Here is an 18,015-nt window from a genome sequence, read left to right on the forward strand (position 1 = left end):
GCATGGGGAGTTAGGGTATGGTGCTCTGAATTCTATGTACAGCTTTTGAACTGCCACTGTCCATTGGTTTCTGTAGGACCTGTTGAAGGAATAGTCTAACCGCAGACAGAACACCTGTAAAAAAAATAAACATTTCATTGTATGTTCTTTTGCATGTGTAAATGAGACCCTATAGCAAACACTTGATGTTGACACTTGATGATTACAAAATGAATAACAGAATATGAAGCACAATCTCATAGTTATCATATTTTAAGCTATTACACCTGATTTAAATAATAAAATTTGTTTTATGATTATATCCAAGGAAAGATTATGATTACAAATGATCATTACGAGCAGAAGTTACTGCCTACTGATTGCAGTCCATCCCATTTACCTACTTGTTGTGCTGTGTGTCAAATGCATATAGAGAAAAAAATATTCTATGAACAGGAGCACTAAGAGTCAATGTCAATGCAAAAAAAAAAAAAAGCATTACCGTATTTTTCGGACCATAAGACGCACTTTTTTTCCCCCTAAAGTGGGGTGCGTCTTATGGTCCGAATGCATATTTTTTTACTTACCTGTATACCCGCCGGTCCCCGCAGCCAGTGTCCTCCTCTGTGTTCCTGTGTCCCAGCGTGCGGCACTTGTGCCTGCCCACGAAGGCGGCGCCGATTGGTTTGGAGCGTCTAATGGTCCGAAAAATACGGTAATTAATTTTTGAAATACAAGGCATAGTCATGAGGCTCAGGTTTAACACATCAAAGTTTTTTTGTGCTGCTGCCACATGTAGAAATAAAGCCACCAATTACTCTATCCCAATGTTCTTCCACCTTTTTAACATAGGAAACCCCTTGAGGTCATTTTCAGGACTTCAGGGAACCCCAGCTATAGTTTTTATATTCACAACTCACCGAATGATTTATTAGTGTGGTGGTCAGTAAGAAGAATTCCTCTTACATTGCTGGTCAGTGGGAACAATGTCACCCTTACGGATAGTCACAAAATGCTTATTTGTTAAGGAACCCCTAGCAACATCTCGAGAAAACCTAGTTGGGAAACACTAGTCTATCCTATTTGTGGACTATTTCTGTATATGCATATTGAAATGATAATGTAAAAAAAACCCATGTAAAGTAAGACATTTTAAGAAGATTATTATCAGAAAACAGTTTTTTGAAAGGAAAACAATGACTGATTGCTATAGGGTATTTGCACTTGGTACTTTTTATTTCTTTATTGATTAAACCTGAAAAGCATAAATGACATTTTGCAGTATAGACACTGAAGTACTTTCTAAAGAAGCATCGGAAAGTGAATAAAATACCCTGGAAACAGGTTAAAACCGACATTGTCACTGGGATGAGGAACAGCTGACTCAGAACTGGTTGTCTATTGAAGTCAGAGCTGCGTGACTGCAAGATGCCGTGCAGACATTATGCCGGTAATTATATTGGTGATCCGCCAGCTTGTAGGTAATTTATTTTTGTAGCCTATAAAATATTTGTGTTCATATTTGTCTGATTTTTACTTTACAAAGTGCATAATGGACTGATTTTATCGCTTTTGGTGACTGCTCTAATAAATAATCTATTGTGCATTTTAAATTTCCTTATAAAACCAAAAATTAAGCACATTTTAGAAGCATTAGTTGTCTATAGTCATATTATTCATCAAATTCAAAAAGCACTTGGTGGTATTATTCAATTAATCACTGATTGTACTGTTCAGGCAGCAGTAGGTTCAGGTAGTTTTTTTAAACGTGGTCATCAGAAGAAGTGAATCAACATGGAGTCAATTGTCCTGATTTATTTAAGCTCTCCAATTTCATCCGTGAAGCTGGGTGATCCAGCAAACCTGGAATGGCTTTTCCAAAAGTAATTTGCTAGCAAATGCTTCCAATCCTGGATCACATCCATTCCAGGTTTGTTGGATCACCCAGCTTCACGGATGAAAGTATATCCTCTCTAGCCTTGGAGAGCTTTATTAAATCAGGCCCAATGTATCACTCTTTTTACCAAAGATTCACAACGCTTTCAGCCAAGATTCACACATCACCAGTCAAATTGTACATCACCACCCTCTCTACTATATGAAAAAGGCAAATAATCAAAATATTAGGGTGGATCATGGGACTATGCAGGACATTCAGAGGGGCCATGGGGGTACTAAAACAATTCTGTTGTTTAAAATCACTTGTGGCCTTCCATGCCATTAAATATTCTGAATGTGATCAGCTATGATAGCCTTTGCATGGTGCCAAGAACATATATACAGAACATATACACACTGCAAAAAACTGGTATGTGATGAGTCAGAATTAATTAGAAAGAATATACCACATCAAAAGATCCAATTCCAAATCCTTTAGAAAGGCTTCACAAGCTCATGTCAGAAGCAAACACTAATTCGTGTGAATGCTGACCCTTATGTATGATCTCATTACTGGCAGGGGCCATGAATTGAAAACAGCTCAGGCCCATTATGCAGCTGATCCACAGCGGCACAGAATGATGGGATTTTTAATAATAAGAAGGACTGCAATTATTTCTATATGGCAAAATATAAAGCAGGATGTATCAAAAGATCAGCCTTTTCTAATAAAAAGGTATTGTCAAAGCAATATCTGTCATAGGCAATATAAACAAAACATACATTGAAGTTCTTACAGTTTATTATGAATTGTCACTGAAAAAGTCTTTTGTATGGAAACAGAATAAATTAACAGAATAACACAGAAAGCAAATAAAAAAGGAATAAGAAGTAAGAGAGATAGGAAGAAATAATGCTACTGCTGAGTCACTGACCTTGAACAAGTAGGTAACCCAAAGAATTCTGAACTTCTCCAACTTCAGTTTGTTAAATACCAGTTCCATGGTTTAAAAGTAGTGCAAAAAATGCAATAGCTCAAATACATTAGTAATAAAGTAGTGAAATTATAAACATTAAAAAAAACATTTTTAGAAGCCCAGAATGGCAGCCACCACACTTCACACATGACAGGTAAACATGACAGTGGCTGCATGGAGCCAGGGGGAGTTAAAGGGAATCTGTGGCTTTGAAATGTATGTCAAGCCAAATGTTTTGTTTTAGATAGCGTGGGGAAAAATTAGAACTGCTGTCTAAACATTTCCTGTGCTATCCAAAACTAAGAAATCAATGTTTTGGTTGGATAGACATTGTCAATTCAAAAAAAATCAATCACTAGGTAGATTTGTCTTAATAAATATGGTAAAAAACAGCGGTCGCCAACCGGTGGTGCCCAAGAAAATATTGGGGGATCATGTCCCCTGTGCAGTTTCCAGGCTTGGGGAAGTAGGCGGGCTGTGTCCCTGAACATAACCCGCCCACTCTCCTATTGCAGGCTTCAATCAGCGTTGGGAGAGTGGGCGGGGTTATGTCATAATGACGTCACTCTGTGTGGTCAGGAGTCGGTGATTTTATTGGTCTGCGGAACCGAAAAGTTCGGCAACCACTGGTATAAACTACAGATATTGTAGTTATATATCAGAATATATATAGGAGTAATTCTTTGGATCTTTTCCTAATTATTATTGTACCTGATATCCAACTGTGCCAATACCTTATTTATTTGCTGTTATAAAGTATTCCAGTATCAAAATCTCTAAAAAAATGAAGAATGGCTCTTTTTAATTTTTATATGAGAATATTTCTGTTACTTTGAGTGAAAAACAACACAGATGCTTGCTGGTGAGTTATAGCATACGTATTAACCAAGTTGGCAATCCCTGAATGAGCTACCACAGCCAATCTTAGGGCAAGCAAGAATGATGCTCTTATTATCTGGGAAGTGGTAAAAACTAGACCCTGGGGTTTGAGTAGCGCTTACATGGAGTGCCAGCTAGGAATAATACATGCATTATAATGCACAAGCAGGTGTGGTTTGGCATTCATAGTCATTCACTTGCAAACAAAACCCATCTAATCAGTTCTAAATAAGCTGGGTTGGGACTATTGCTAATGTTTTCCTGGTGCATGCCACCAACTATTGTCTGTAAAAAGGACATTCAGCAAACAACACAGTGCTTATGTTTTACAGTAAACCTAAAGAATCTCTTTGCATTACCTTAAAATATAAGCAGTAATGGTGGGGGCAGCACAGTGACTCAGTGGTTAGCACTCTGGCCTTTGCAGCACTAGGTCCCAGGGTCGAATCTCGGACCAGGAGTTTGCAGGTTCTCCCCATGTTTGTGTTGTTTTCCTCCGGGTACTCAGGTTTCCTCCCGCAATCCAAAAACATACAGTTCGGTTAATTGGCTTGCCCCCCAAAAAATGTCCTTTGTATTAATGACATATGACTTATGAGTTAGGGACATTAGATTGTGAACCCCTTTGAGGGACAGTTAGTGACATGACTATGGACTTTGTACAGCGCTGTTTTTTCAATTCTAAATCCAAACTAAACATTCTATACAGGCACGAGAAACCTAAATGGTATGGGAAAGAGACACATTAAAACTTGAATTTTCAAAGAATTCAAAGTATATCAACTAAAAAATGAGAAGGTGTGTTTGCCATTTTCACAGTTCTTTTTACCCAATTTATAAAAGTATGCCTGATGCTTGTTCACCAGGGAAATTTGTCCACTTATTCTTTTTCAATTTTACCATTTTCTAACAAATGTGCAACAATTTTTAGAAGTTTTTGGTTGTATTTTATTAAAAGGCATTAAATGATTTAAGCTCCATATATATAGATCTTCATTACTGGAAATGATTATTTGTAATCATCTTGGATAAAAATCTAGTTTCAGTATAAGTGTTCCATAATGGTGTTAAGCATTATTCTGTGCCAGATTACTAAGGACTTTTTCAGATTCAATTGTGGTCCCAAATACTTTAATATAATTTTGTGGAAACCATTTTTTTGCATGTGATTTCAAGCAGCTCTGGCAGATGGCGGTGTTATTCCCAAAAGTCACTTTTGGCTATGTGGGTATGGTTGGAAAATTCGGGCCAAGGCTACAGCCGTGTACAAATGTGGTTATCTGCACCTGTGGCCAGCCATGCAGTTTTCCATCCAAGATTTGAAAGAGCCATAAATGAACTGAACTAATCACTAACAATCATTTTGAGAGGCAAATCTTGAGCAGATGTAATGACAGTGATGAAAATATCTGGTTTTAATACATGTTGAAATTTGATCATGTTTTTCCTTTTATGTTGTCAGGTGTTTTCCCAGATAAGTTTTTTTTTTTGTTACCAAAAACTGTAAAAATGTGAATTTTGTTAAAAGACCAACATTTTACTAGTGGAGCAGTTAGCTATTTATTCGTTTGTAAACGTGATGGAAACAGCTGCTGTAAAGGCACCCAAGGTGTATAAATGTCAGTATGGCACTTAATGTAAATAGACCCCAGTGGCTCCTTGTAAAGTAATAACCTAACATTACACACATTCCTTGAACAAACAGCTTAAAAAATAATGTCTATTACAATGATATCTTCTTATTCCTGGATTATCTTTTGCACCGCACATCACACCACAGTGTTTACAAGACATCTGGGCATGTGTGGACAAGGACTCTAATTCTTAGCGTGGTCACATGGGGAAAACGTGTGTCTCTTGCCTGAAGCAAGTGTTAAATCTGATTTAGCAGCAAGAACTGAATAGGAAAGGTCACAGCATAAAAGATTATTCTGTGGAAAACATCATGTAAAACTGCCAAGAATATCCTCAATTTTAAAAGATTTCAGAAATTATGTACTTTTACAAAGTTTCTAAAATGTGGACAAATCTTAGTCATAAAAACTTATATAGCAGATAAAACACACATTCCATTGTCAGTTTTTATCAATCAAATGGTTTAGGAATTAAAGTCCTGAATGGAAATAGTAAGATAAGCTCTAGGATACGGACTTCTTGCAGAGACAGTAAAGCTACGTACACACTTCCAATTATTATCGTTGGAAAACGAACGACGAACGATCCTGCACGATATCTGCGAACGATCGTATAGCACCGATCCTGTACATACAGATAACGACACGATCGTTCGTAGATATTGTACACACAATAGATACGATCGTTTGAGCGATAGAGGAACTATGTGCACGACAGGAAGTGAACGAACGTTCGTTCATTACGCATGCTCAGACCATGGACGATCAACGAACGATCGTACACACGAACGATGGTCAACGATCGTCGTCCAATCCGATCCGCCGGTCCGGTCGTTCGTTTCCAACGACTTTCCTCGTTCGTCGGTGTCGTTGGTTACTTTTTTTACGAACGATTTTTGCCCAATCGATCGTTCGTCGTTCGTTCGTCGTTCATTTTGAACGATAAAAATTGGAAGTGTGTACGCACCTTTAGTGGATTCAGGTATTTTAATCAATGTGAAAAGATTTATCAATGTAACCTGGCCTTTAAAACGTCACAGCTGGTTACTGACAGAGTATGCACTTCTTAATGAAGAATAGTTCATGTTAATTGTGTTTTGCTCAAAAGAAACCTCAGAAGAACTATCCCTCTCCTATTGTGTGTAAATTCCCCTACCTACTAGATTGTAAGCTCTTTGGGGCAGGGTCCTCTTCTCCTGGGTCACTGTCTGTATTCGTCTGTCATTTGCAACCCCTATTTAATGTACAGCGCTGCATAATATGTTGGCGCTATATAAATCCTGTTTATTATTATTAATAATAATAATAATAATAATAATAACTAAGAAAACAAAACTAGAAAAGACTTCAAAAGTATCTAAAGGTGTACTTCTTACTCTACATAGAGGAAATATAGTACTGATGGTGCTCTACCTATTGGTGGGGATCCTGCAAAGGTTACAGCTAAAGCATAGCAAAATTGTGCATGCTGTGTTGGTAACCACTGTAACTTTTTAAAGTTTAGCTTGTATCTCTGTAAAGTTTTTTCCATTTTTCCACTAAGCCACCATCCAGCCAGCCAGTAATTGCCACTGATGTCGCAGACATTTCAAGCTGCTTGCAGAAGCCTTTTCCTATAAAATGAAAAGAAAAGAAAAGCAGAAAGTATCCTCTTTAAATTAGACATTTAGCATGTAAATAGAGAAAAGTATTCAGCTTGCATTGTATTAAGCATGCATTGTTTAATACAATGTATTAAGCATGCATTGTTGTTTGGTATCATTGTGTGTCCCACACTGAACATAGACCAGAGAGAGCAAAGGATAGAGAACAATATTAAAATAAAACTTATAGGGAATCATTGTACAGGAAAAGGCTACCTTCTGCAAGCAGCTTTATGTGTCTGGGACAACAGTAGCAAATATTGGCTGGATGTCTCAGTGGGAAAATTGAAAAAACTTTCCAAAGAGATACAAGCTGAACTCCAAAGCCAGGGTCTATGAGTGTCTGATCACTGAGAAGAAAATGACACAAATGGTTAAGGCTCGGTTATGTATGGGCTGCTTTACTGCATCTGGGTGCCTTGAGTCTGTTTAAGGAAATTTCAAGATAATAAAGACATTCTGGGATGAATGCACTGCCCAATATCAAATAGTTCGGTCTTGGTTGCAGGTCATGTATCCTCCAACAAGATAAATACCCATAACAGATAGGTAATATCATCCAAGGATGGCTAAGAACAAAATGCTAGTGGCCTTCTATGAGCCCTGATTTGAACCCCATTGGACATCTATTAAAGGAATTAAAACATGAAGCCTGGAGAATGAATCCTTCAAACTTGAGTGGCCAGTTTTTATTAACACAGACTGCATCATATAGTATGTTATTTTTATTTTGCCAATTTTTATTACAATGCCCTCTTCGAGTCTGTTCTATCTTGGTAAAACTCAAATCTCCAAAAGATTATTATCACTAATGGGCATTTTTTCCTAATTAAATAACACCAACAAAACACTTGCGGAAATGCGGCTATGATGGTGTTAATATCATTACCCTTCATTAATCTGAAAACAGTGTCATGCCAAGATCTAACATTCAGTTGACATGTCATTTGCTAAAGCTCTAAGCTCCCAATGACATTGCCTTCAAGAAGGTGGAAGCTAATGCTATAAAATGTATATTATATTTAGCAATGCAATCTTCTCAGTACAAAAATCCAAATGATTAGCAATGCCCTGTATTTCATTTGTGATTTTCAACTGTATTTTTAGCACAAGGGCACTTATGCATACCATTTCTGTAAGGGGGATTTAGTGATTTCCTCCCTCTTTTGTGCAATTAATCAGAAATAGCAATCAAGATGATCCTGGAGAGATGCTGCATGGGGAGGGGGTTGTGATAATCCTGGGGCAAGCTGTGCATGTGCATTCCCATACAAAGCTAGCCTAGGAGGGATAAGCATCGGACACCTGCCATCATCAGCACCACTCTCACCTGTGGATTATTGGGTCTCTTCTTAACCCTTAACCTTCTGACCACTGGTAAACTGCAAATAAATAGGTTAAACATCACTAGATTATCGAAAATTGAATGAACGTGTTCCTTTACAATGTTTTCCGTGGTGTATTACTTTCATTGCATGTTCACGTGTTCCACACTAAAAGCAAAATGTACATGTTCTGCCTTTTTTTGTTCCTATCCTTTATTTTGTGGATATTTGCAAATTATTATTTGTATATATTTTTTTTAATAAAAAAAATGTAAAAAAATCAATAAAAATTATTGAAAATAAAAGAGTGCTAATGTACAAAGAGATTCAGACCACCCAAAAGTGATGTTTTACTTACACGCAGCTCCTGATGGAGTCTGCCACTGGCCTCCTATATGTATTGGAAAATGTACATGCTCCTAATAATGTAGTTGGCACTCTCACATAGGCTATGTCTGGCTGCATTACAGGGGGATGAGAAAATGTTTAGGGGGCTTTCACAAGCCAGTTTCTTGTCAATCAGGACATGGGCACATCCAGCTCTACCCACTGTTTGTAATTGTTTTTCCAAAACTGAACTGTATACTGTATTCCTGAAACTGTTCCATTGTAAGCTGCAGTGTCTGGGAGGGGAGTGTGTGAGGGAAAGTAAAGAAAATGTTAATTTTAGTGCATCATACTATAATTGAATGTATGACTTCTGTGGATATAGGAGACTTTAGTTGTACTTTCAGACTGACTTCACTGTCTCTTGAATGGAAGTAATTAGCCTGTCTAGCACAATAAACACTTTGGTGCAGCTCTTGCAAAATGAGCCCTGCAAAATGGAAGATGTTGTTTGACAGGCTCTGCTTAAAGGAATCAGTTGTGAGGAAAGAAGGCAAAGAAAGTAAGCCCTAGGTATCTTATGGGCCACTAAGGGAAGTTCAGTGTGCTAAAACTAAGGCCATAATTTATAAGAACACCACTGACCTCTTCCCATTTTTGAAGAGAAAGAGCACTTACCTTACTAGGGAGAGAGAGAGAGTAGTTTATCTTTAAGGAATACTGATCATGAGTCAGTGACCTGACCAAAGTATCTAAAATTAATTCGGACCTTTCTCTGCCATGATTTCTGTATGATTCAGATGTAATAAAGTCATCACACACACAGCCAGGCAACCAGCATTTTAAAAGGACAACTCATAACTTACCCCTTAAATACACAAAGGGAGTACAACATTTTTAGAATAATAATAATATAATATATACTGGGGACCTTTGGAAAGATGGACATCCAATGGAATATATGTGGTTTAAAGCTTTATTATTTACTGTTTCAAGATTGCAACTGCAAGCTGTGCAAAACATATACATTAATAAAACATAACACAAACTCATAAAATATATTGCACATGTTCAATACAAATAACTAACAATTAAAAAGGTCTTTTGTTGGCCTGTGCTATAAATAATTTATCATTCCTGAGTTGTGATAAACTTTTAGAAATGTATATATAATGAAAACAAACTCAAATAAACTTATTTTTTTATTATTACTGCATTTGTGTAAATTGTATATTCTCTGCTGCTGAAAATCATTTGGGCAGCTTCCAGATGCTTCTCATGAAAACAGACATACAGGTAGAATTTATGTCTCATTTGTCTAAAAACTCTGGAAATTTAAAATTATATGGCTTCACATATTATTGTTCCATTTTCTTACATAAAGAAAACATTTATATGATTATTATTATACTCATTATCCAAATCATTTTAATAGTAACCATAAAATAAATCAAATAATAATGACAACCAGAAAAAAAAGCTCACATCATTCATCGATCAAAAGTATGTCATGTATAGGACAATTAAAAGGGTATAGTGGTTATTAGGAGTATGTAACATACAACACAGCTTACAGAATGCAATAGGTGTAAGTATGAGCAGGGTATGCATAGTGCAGTGTGGTAAGTGTATTGTCTCTATATATTTCTGGTTCTTTTACATTGTGTTCAGTAGAGAAGAATCCCCCTATAATGTTGATCAGTGGAGAAGTTCCCCCTTATATTGTTGTTCTTTGGAGAAATGCTCCCTTCCATTGGTGGTCAGTATCCTGTTATATTGGTGGTCAATGAAAAATGCCCTCTTACAAGAGTGGTGAATGATGAAGTATCCACTAACAGTAATTGTCGTGATAAATGTGTTGCTTATGATCAGTGAAAATGTGCACTCCTACACACTAACTATTTGTTATTGGTCCTTGTTGGTACAGACAGTATATCCCCTATTACCAGCACCTGAAGAGGACCAATCCATGCCCACCCATGGTATGCCACTCCTTACTTTGTCAGTACAAAATATCCTGTAAACAAACCCATAAATGAAAACCATGTTTGTGTTGAAAAAACCAACATTTGCAGTTACAGCTTTTGGGTTTTTTTAAACTTTTTTAACTGAACACAAACTGCTTCTGTTTTAGCTCTTGTTGGTTACCAATAAATATTAATGACCTGGAGTATATCTCTGCAGTTGCAGCTGCAATGGTATTAATTGTATAATACATCAAAAATTTAAAGTGTGACTATGTCTTTGGTTGTTTTATTGTTCATGATATATATATATATATATATATATATATATATATATATATATAATGTCATCATGTGACAGAATGGGTGATTTCTCTATCTCTTTTCTGATTCCAAATATTCACATCAATTTAATTCGCTCACCCTTGTTGCTGGGCTGTAGCACGGTTCCCTTTTTATCAAGAATACTTACTGTGAAAGACTACTGCAAACATTGCCTTTTATGTTTCATTAGGAAACTATTATTTTTTCGCAATGGGCCTTTTTCAGTATGTAAGATTATCTTGGTATCTGACAAAGAAAATATTTCCATTACATATAACATTTAATGTTCAATTATTTAGAATCTGGAGATGCAGCCGAGGTTTCAACATTTCAGTTTTCTATAAATTATTTTGCTGCAGTCTTAACAAATCAAGGCCAAGAAAAAGTTAATTCAGTTGAAGCAGGTAAGGGAAGAAACAAATCTTTTCATTTTGTTTGCATGCTTCTAATTACATTTATTGTTAGACTTAAATAGGTATTTATTCATCAAAGTTAAATAGACAAATCCACTTTACATGGCACCAGACAGCCTTTGTAGAAATCCTAGTTTCCTAGTCTGCTTTTCAGGCGGAAAGGTCAGGGTAGGGTATAAGTAAAGCACACATCTGGAAGAGTTCTCAATACCAATAGCTGAAACAAAGTCACAGCAACCAGTACTTACACAGCAAAGGCTAATATACTGTAGCCTCTGACCCTTTAGGGTGACCCCACCTCCCTGGATAACACTTGATGAAAATATGCCTGTGTGAATGGGAGATAAATGGATAAACCAGAGGTCATACATAGTTATTTCCAAGAAAAAATAAGTCACAATCCCATACAATTTATAGGTTTGTGTTCTGGGGAAATGTATCTATGAATTCCTGATGTTCATATTTACTTACATTGTACACTGCTAACAAATAGGAAAAACCATAGATCAGATCTCAATGACCAAAATATTTAGGTTGAAAGTCTTTATTGCTACACATTCTAGAATTAATTGAGAACAAATTTATGTTAGAACAGTCAATGGAAACCAGAATCATTGACCCACAGGGGCCTGGGTTTAAAAACCAAAAGCACAGAATGATATGACTTGCATTTGTTTTATCACACCAGTTTAAAATTTGGCATAGTAGTGTGTATGACCCCCACAAGCCTGTATGTGCTCCTGGCAATGCCTCGCCATGTTTCTGATGAAATAGTGATGAAGTCCTGGGAATCTCTTTCCAGGTCTGGATCAGGGCATCAGCGAGCTCCTGGACAGTCTTTGGTAGATGCACCGGTATATGATGTCCTGGAGGGTCCTGGGGAATGGAGAATTGCCTACACACTCTGGCCACATAAGACCAGGCATCGACCTGCACCAGGTGGAACTCAGGCCTCATTGTACCAGCAAAGATCAGACTAAGAATTTCATCTGGGTGGCTAAAAGCAGTCACAGTACCATTAGCTAGCATGCGGAGGTGCCAAGGGCCGCACAGAGCTCCACTGACCCAAACCACTCATGCTGCATATTGTTTCAGGTAGTATGGCAGCGGGGTGTTTTCAGAATCCTTTCCATCTGTCACATGTGTTCTGTGGTGAACCTGCCAATCATGGTGTTCTAGTTCTCAGTCAAGCGGCATGGTGCAGAACTGTGAGCACAGCTCCCACTACATGACATCGGGACCACATGCCATAGAGACTACTTTTGACAGTTTGTTCAGATACATGTACACAAGTAAGCCACTGGAGGTTATCTTGTAGGGCTCCTCCTGTTCCTCCTGGCACAGAGAAGAAGATACCAGTCCTGCTGCTGGGTTGTTGCCCTTCTCCAGCCCTGTCCAACTCTTCAGACTGTGCAGGGAGACACAGTATGCCATCCTGGAGGATCTGGACTACCTGTGCAACCTTAGTGGGCTTCAGAAACTGCCCCCAGCTACTGTACAGTACCAGCGGTGACAAGGGCACTAACAGAATGCAGGACTGATGAAAAAAGAGAGGAAAACACTACAGCAGGTGAAATTGGTTCACAATCACTTATTCTTTCTAATCGAACTGATTGATATCTCAGAAGTTTTATTGACCTCGTGCTATATACTGTGGAGTGTTCCCTCTTTTAGAGTGTTTTTTTTTTCCAGATCTTTCACCTTTTTTCACTTATTTTGGCACTAATGGAAAGTGAAGTGAGAGAAAAACAGAAGCTGATATTGCTGTCCTACTTCTAATAATACTAGTTGGCTAGTAGTCAATAAACTGATTTCAAGCATGCCGATTAGAAAGTCAGGTCAGTTCAAAGTTCATGTCAAAGAGAGCATAAAAGCTTTTGGATTACCAATCTATATCATTGGACAGCATTTTTAGGAAAGGTCCACTTTTTTTCATAACGGAGTGCAACTCAGATTCTTTTTGCCAATATCGCAGAACCTTATTGTTGGATCTTGGGAATCTGGTGCCTAACTCTTATATGAAGAGGCTCCTGTTCAGTGCAGAAACACATTTTTGTGGAATCTTTAGCTTTCCAGGATCTGGAGAAAAAGCCAGTGATGTCCCCCTGACCTAGGCTAGTGCACCATAGGAAGGGGTGTAATTAAAGAAGACCAACACTCGATAGTCTTAATTTCCTTTTCTGGAAGGAAGCGCAATCATTCTAGTAAATCACATGACAATTTTGTAATAAAATCTCTTCCTGGCTAATTAAAAAGTAAAGAAATAATGATTGACTTTCTTTGGGCCAGAAGAGAAGAAATCCTGAGATTAGTTAAGTAAAGAGCAGCACCCTCTGTCCTCCTTCCCACAGAAAGTATCACCATGTTACAATTTCCTGTAATATAGACAGGTACTAGTCTTATGTGAACAGGTGGTATTACCTGTAATGTCCAAGGAGGGTGGAAGAAGCTAATGAAAATGTAAAGGACGGGACCCGGCAAAGATGGTGGTGGGGACAGTAGTAGTGGGGGTAGAGCGTCATACACTCAGGGCAAGTGTAAGAGTAGGGCTAAGTTAGCTGTGGCATGTGGACACCTTGTTTTTTTTAAGGGTCTTCAGAGTATGGTTTTCTAATAGAGTATTCTTGCATTCTTTTATTTGTTTTTGTTGTTTTGATGGGTGAGTGGTAGGCTACCATATAAGCGTGCCTTTTTCAGGGAAGATTCATGTTTTCAACATCTAAAACTCTTCTTTCCTTTGGGCAGCTGAAAGGTGGTCGCAACTGGGCTGATTTCTGAATGTTACAGAAAGTTTCTTTTACCATTGACAACCGAGCAGGCACTAGCTTTTATTCGCTTCTCCTTAGTAGAAAATGAACATGTCTGGTCTACTGCAATTCTTTTGTAATTGTAAACTCAGTTCCCATCCTTACACTATATCTGTAGGGAATTTTAGTGCAAAGTATGGTTAGTTTAGTGTTCCCAACCAGGATTCTGTGGTTTATCCAGAGTCTGCTAGGGGTACCTTGACCAATGGACAATTTGTGCCTCCTAGGTCAGACTGATAGCAATGATGGATTTGGCTATCTGTAAGCATGACATTCTTCTCACTGGCCACACTAATGTACGGTGAGCTGCAGATCTATTCATTATATCTAGAGTTCCCCAAAGACCTGAAAGTATTTTTAAGGGTTCCCCCATTTTTTGAGCTTGAATGAAAAAATTAGTACAAAACAATACTTTGTAATAGGTAAACATTACATTTTATACCCAGAAGTGACCATGGATGTGGCAGATGGGCAGTTATTAGGTGAAGAGTGGTGCTGATGGTGTTTTGGATCATGGCATAGCCTTGCATGGAGAGTGCACTACAAGTCCCAGCAGTACTCACTGTATCTGTTAAGCTGTATCCTCTGCATAGCAGATCGTTGAAGCATGCAGGGCCCAGCCTCTGTGCCCCCCCCCCCCCAACTTAGACCATAAATCAGGTCCTGTAGTGCTCTCTCCATGCTGAGTACTGCTGGGACTTGTAGTGCTCCCTCCATGCTGGATGCTGCTGGGACTTGTAGTGCTCTCTCCATGCTGGATATTGCTGAAGAGCCAAGTGATTTGTGTCAGTGAACCCAACAGAGGTGCAGGATTGCCTGACCACTGGAACTGCTAGTTATCTTAGTGTCAGAACCTTTCTGAGTGTATTTCTGGACCTGTGACCTGATTGTATACAGTCTGTCTCTTTCCCGTGTTACATGTAAGACCCGATGATAAACCTCTGAGCTGTAATTGGTCTCTGCGCTCCCATCCAGCTATATTGGTGGGAGGGAGATGGTGACGCCCCCTATCTGTAGGGAGGGGTAGTGAGCAGTGAAGCAGCCTGATTTCGTCGCTGTGCTGGAAGTGATCACCACAAAGTACATGGCTGACTTTCTCCCGATCAGACTCGGTGACAGCCCCGGGCTGCCAGCCATGCTCCTGTGAGGACCAGCAGCATCCAGGCAGCATCCAGGCACCATGGCTAAAATCAGGGTGGCATATGAGTACTCGGAAGCCGAGGATAAGAGCATCCGGCTGGGTTTATTCCTCATCATCTCCGGGGTCGTGTCTCTCTTTATCCTGGGCTTCTGCTGGCTCAATCCAGCTCTGCAAGATCTGCAGGGGAAGACAGCCAACTGCACCGTACTGTCCGTGCAACTGATCGGGGAGACATTCGAGTGCACATTCACCTGCGGGAGTGAATGTAAGGGCACCTCTCTGTACCCCTGCCTACAGATCTATGTCAATAACTCCGAGTCCAACTCCAGAGCTCTGCTCCATCAGGATGAGCAGCAACTCATCAGCAACCCCAAGGTACTGTGCATGCCCATCTACTGCCATCTGTCAAACTTTTACCCATCCCATGCCCAGGCTCTCAGTGCCATGCTGTGATCTCCTCCGACTCTGTGCTTATACAAGTCATCATCGTTTCCTTCTTAAATACTCTTATATACTCCTATATATGCTTATATACCGTACTCCTTTATACTCTTAAATACTCCTATATATGCTTATATACTCCTATATACTCCTATATACTCTTATATAATACTATATACTCCTAAATACTGTTATATACTCATATAGTTTTATTTACTCTTATGTACTCCTATATACTCTTATAAACTCCTATATACTTTTATATAATCTTATATACTCTTATACACCCCTGTATACTCCTATATACACTTATATACTCCTATACCCTCCTATATACTCTTATATACTCCTATATATTCTTATATACTCTTATACACTCCTATATACTTTTATATACTCTTATATACTCCTATACACTCCTATATACTCCTATATACTCTTATATACTCCTATATATTCCTATACACTCCTATATACTCATATAGTCTACTCCTATATACTCCTATACACTCCTATATACTCCTATATACTCCTATATACTCTTATATACTCTACTTTTATTTACTCCTATATACTCCATTCTGCTACTTTCCTATAATGTCATAAAGCGGTTTGCACATAGGCTGCTTTTACAGGACCATGGGGTGATGATAGTTTTCCTCTTCCAGGGTTTCATGTAGCAATGCAGTGTTCTGTATGCCCTGGGTAGCATTGCATTGCTGTTGTGATACCCAACATCATGGGGTTAAGTAACATTTGAATAATGGATTTGTCTCATTCTGGGTAGTGTAATGGCACTTTCCATTAGGAATTCGTATTTCACTTGTTTCTATTGCTGTATAATAATAATCCGAGGGACACATGTAATTGTTGTCCTCTCATGTACCCTGTACCACACACCATGATTTACCCTCAAGCGATGGGCAAAGAATGATCATTACTATAATGGTGACATGGCCGGATAACTTACAGAGGGTATTTGCAGTTAATCAGCAGCATATGTATGAAATAGTCTTGTTGCTGGGTATTGTGCCAATCAGGGCTGATGAACGAGTTAATACGATTGTTGTCACCGTTGTGAGATAAGCTCTGTTGCCTAGGGGATGAGATTTGCTAGTATCTGAGGCTTTCAGAACAAGGAACTCTAAAATGAATTTACAGATTACAGCCAGATAGTTCTGTACTGCGGAGGGGATCCAATGATACACAATGGCCTACCTAATCAGAACACGGCAGGCCCAAAGACTCATTATTCACACAGCATCAAACTTTATTCGTCCTGTCACCTGTACCCATCACACTGTTCTAGGCATTACTTCTGGATGAACGGACAAAAGCCCTGTAGTGTCTAACAAGAACAAGGAAGATGTATGGGTAAACTTTTCACTCTTGTTAAATATTCATCACACTTATGTGGAATAATACAGACTGTTTTGAGTTTTTGGATAGACGTGGTTTGGTTTCTGTAACACTGGTACATTGGCAGATACAGATCTGTTCATGGGGGTGCCATTCTAATTTAAGGGCAAAGCAACACACATTGCACCCGATTTACTAAAGCTCTCTAATACTGAAGAAGATACACTTTTATGAAAGAACCTGGGTGATCCAGCAAACCTGGAATGGATTTGTTAACATCATATGTTTTTATTGGCAAATGTTTTTAATCCTGAACAGATCGGTTCTCCCATGATAGTCTTCAGTCTTGGAGAGCTTAAATAAATCAGACCAATAGTGTTGAACATTTATTTTACCACTGGCACTGCAATGCACAAGTGTAAAACTAGCCTAAAGGGATACCTGCTGCTGCTGCTATGGAGACATTTCCTTCTATAGGGTGATAACAACCAATAGCAACTCTTTCTTTGTTACCCTGTCACCTGTGACCTGGTTGGAACTATGGCCATGCCAGCACTGTGTGATTCCTGGTTGTCACTAGAAGGGACCCAGTACAGAGCAATGATGTGCAGATGATGCTGGAACAAGTACATAGACAGGTAGTACCTACCAGAGGCCGGAGGAGATCAGAAATACTGAGATAAAAAAACGTGGAAACGTGGAATTTGTTCTAATTGCCATCTTTGCAGTCTAAAATCACATGGTTTGACGCTATACAGACCAGGAAAAGCCACTGCATCGCCAAAACCAACCCTGTGAAGGGATTCCACCAAAACCCCATCGCAACACAAAACCACAAACACATACACACACAATGATTCCCAATTACTCTTATTAGGTTAATCGAGAGTGGTTGGGAGTGTGCTTTACTAAGCTTTGAATCTA

General features: G+C 38.6%; 1 protein-coding gene across 1 annotated transcript in view; it reads left to right on the forward strand.

The window, feature by feature from the left end:
* Positions 1-15,176: 15,176 nt before the first annotated feature.
* KCNMB4 (potassium calcium-activated channel subfamily M regulatory beta subunit 4) overlaps positions 15,177-18,015 on the forward strand; it is a 40,558-nt gene continuing 37,719 nt past the window's right edge. Inside the window, exon 1 of the mRNA XM_072398731.1 lies at positions 15,177-15,666. Within this exon, the coding sequence (XP_072254832.1) occupies positions 15,331-15,666 (336 nt within the window). The 5' untranslated portion in view covers positions 15,177-15,330. The remainder of the gene's footprint in view (positions 15,667-18,015) is intronic.

Source organism: Pyxicephalus adspersus, chromosome 2, assembly GCF_032062135.1.
Source record: "Pyxicephalus adspersus chromosome 2, UCB_Pads_2.0, whole genome shotgun sequence".
Taxonomy (NCBI): domain Eukaryota; kingdom Metazoa; phylum Chordata; class Amphibia; order Anura; family Pyxicephalidae; genus Pyxicephalus; species Pyxicephalus adspersus.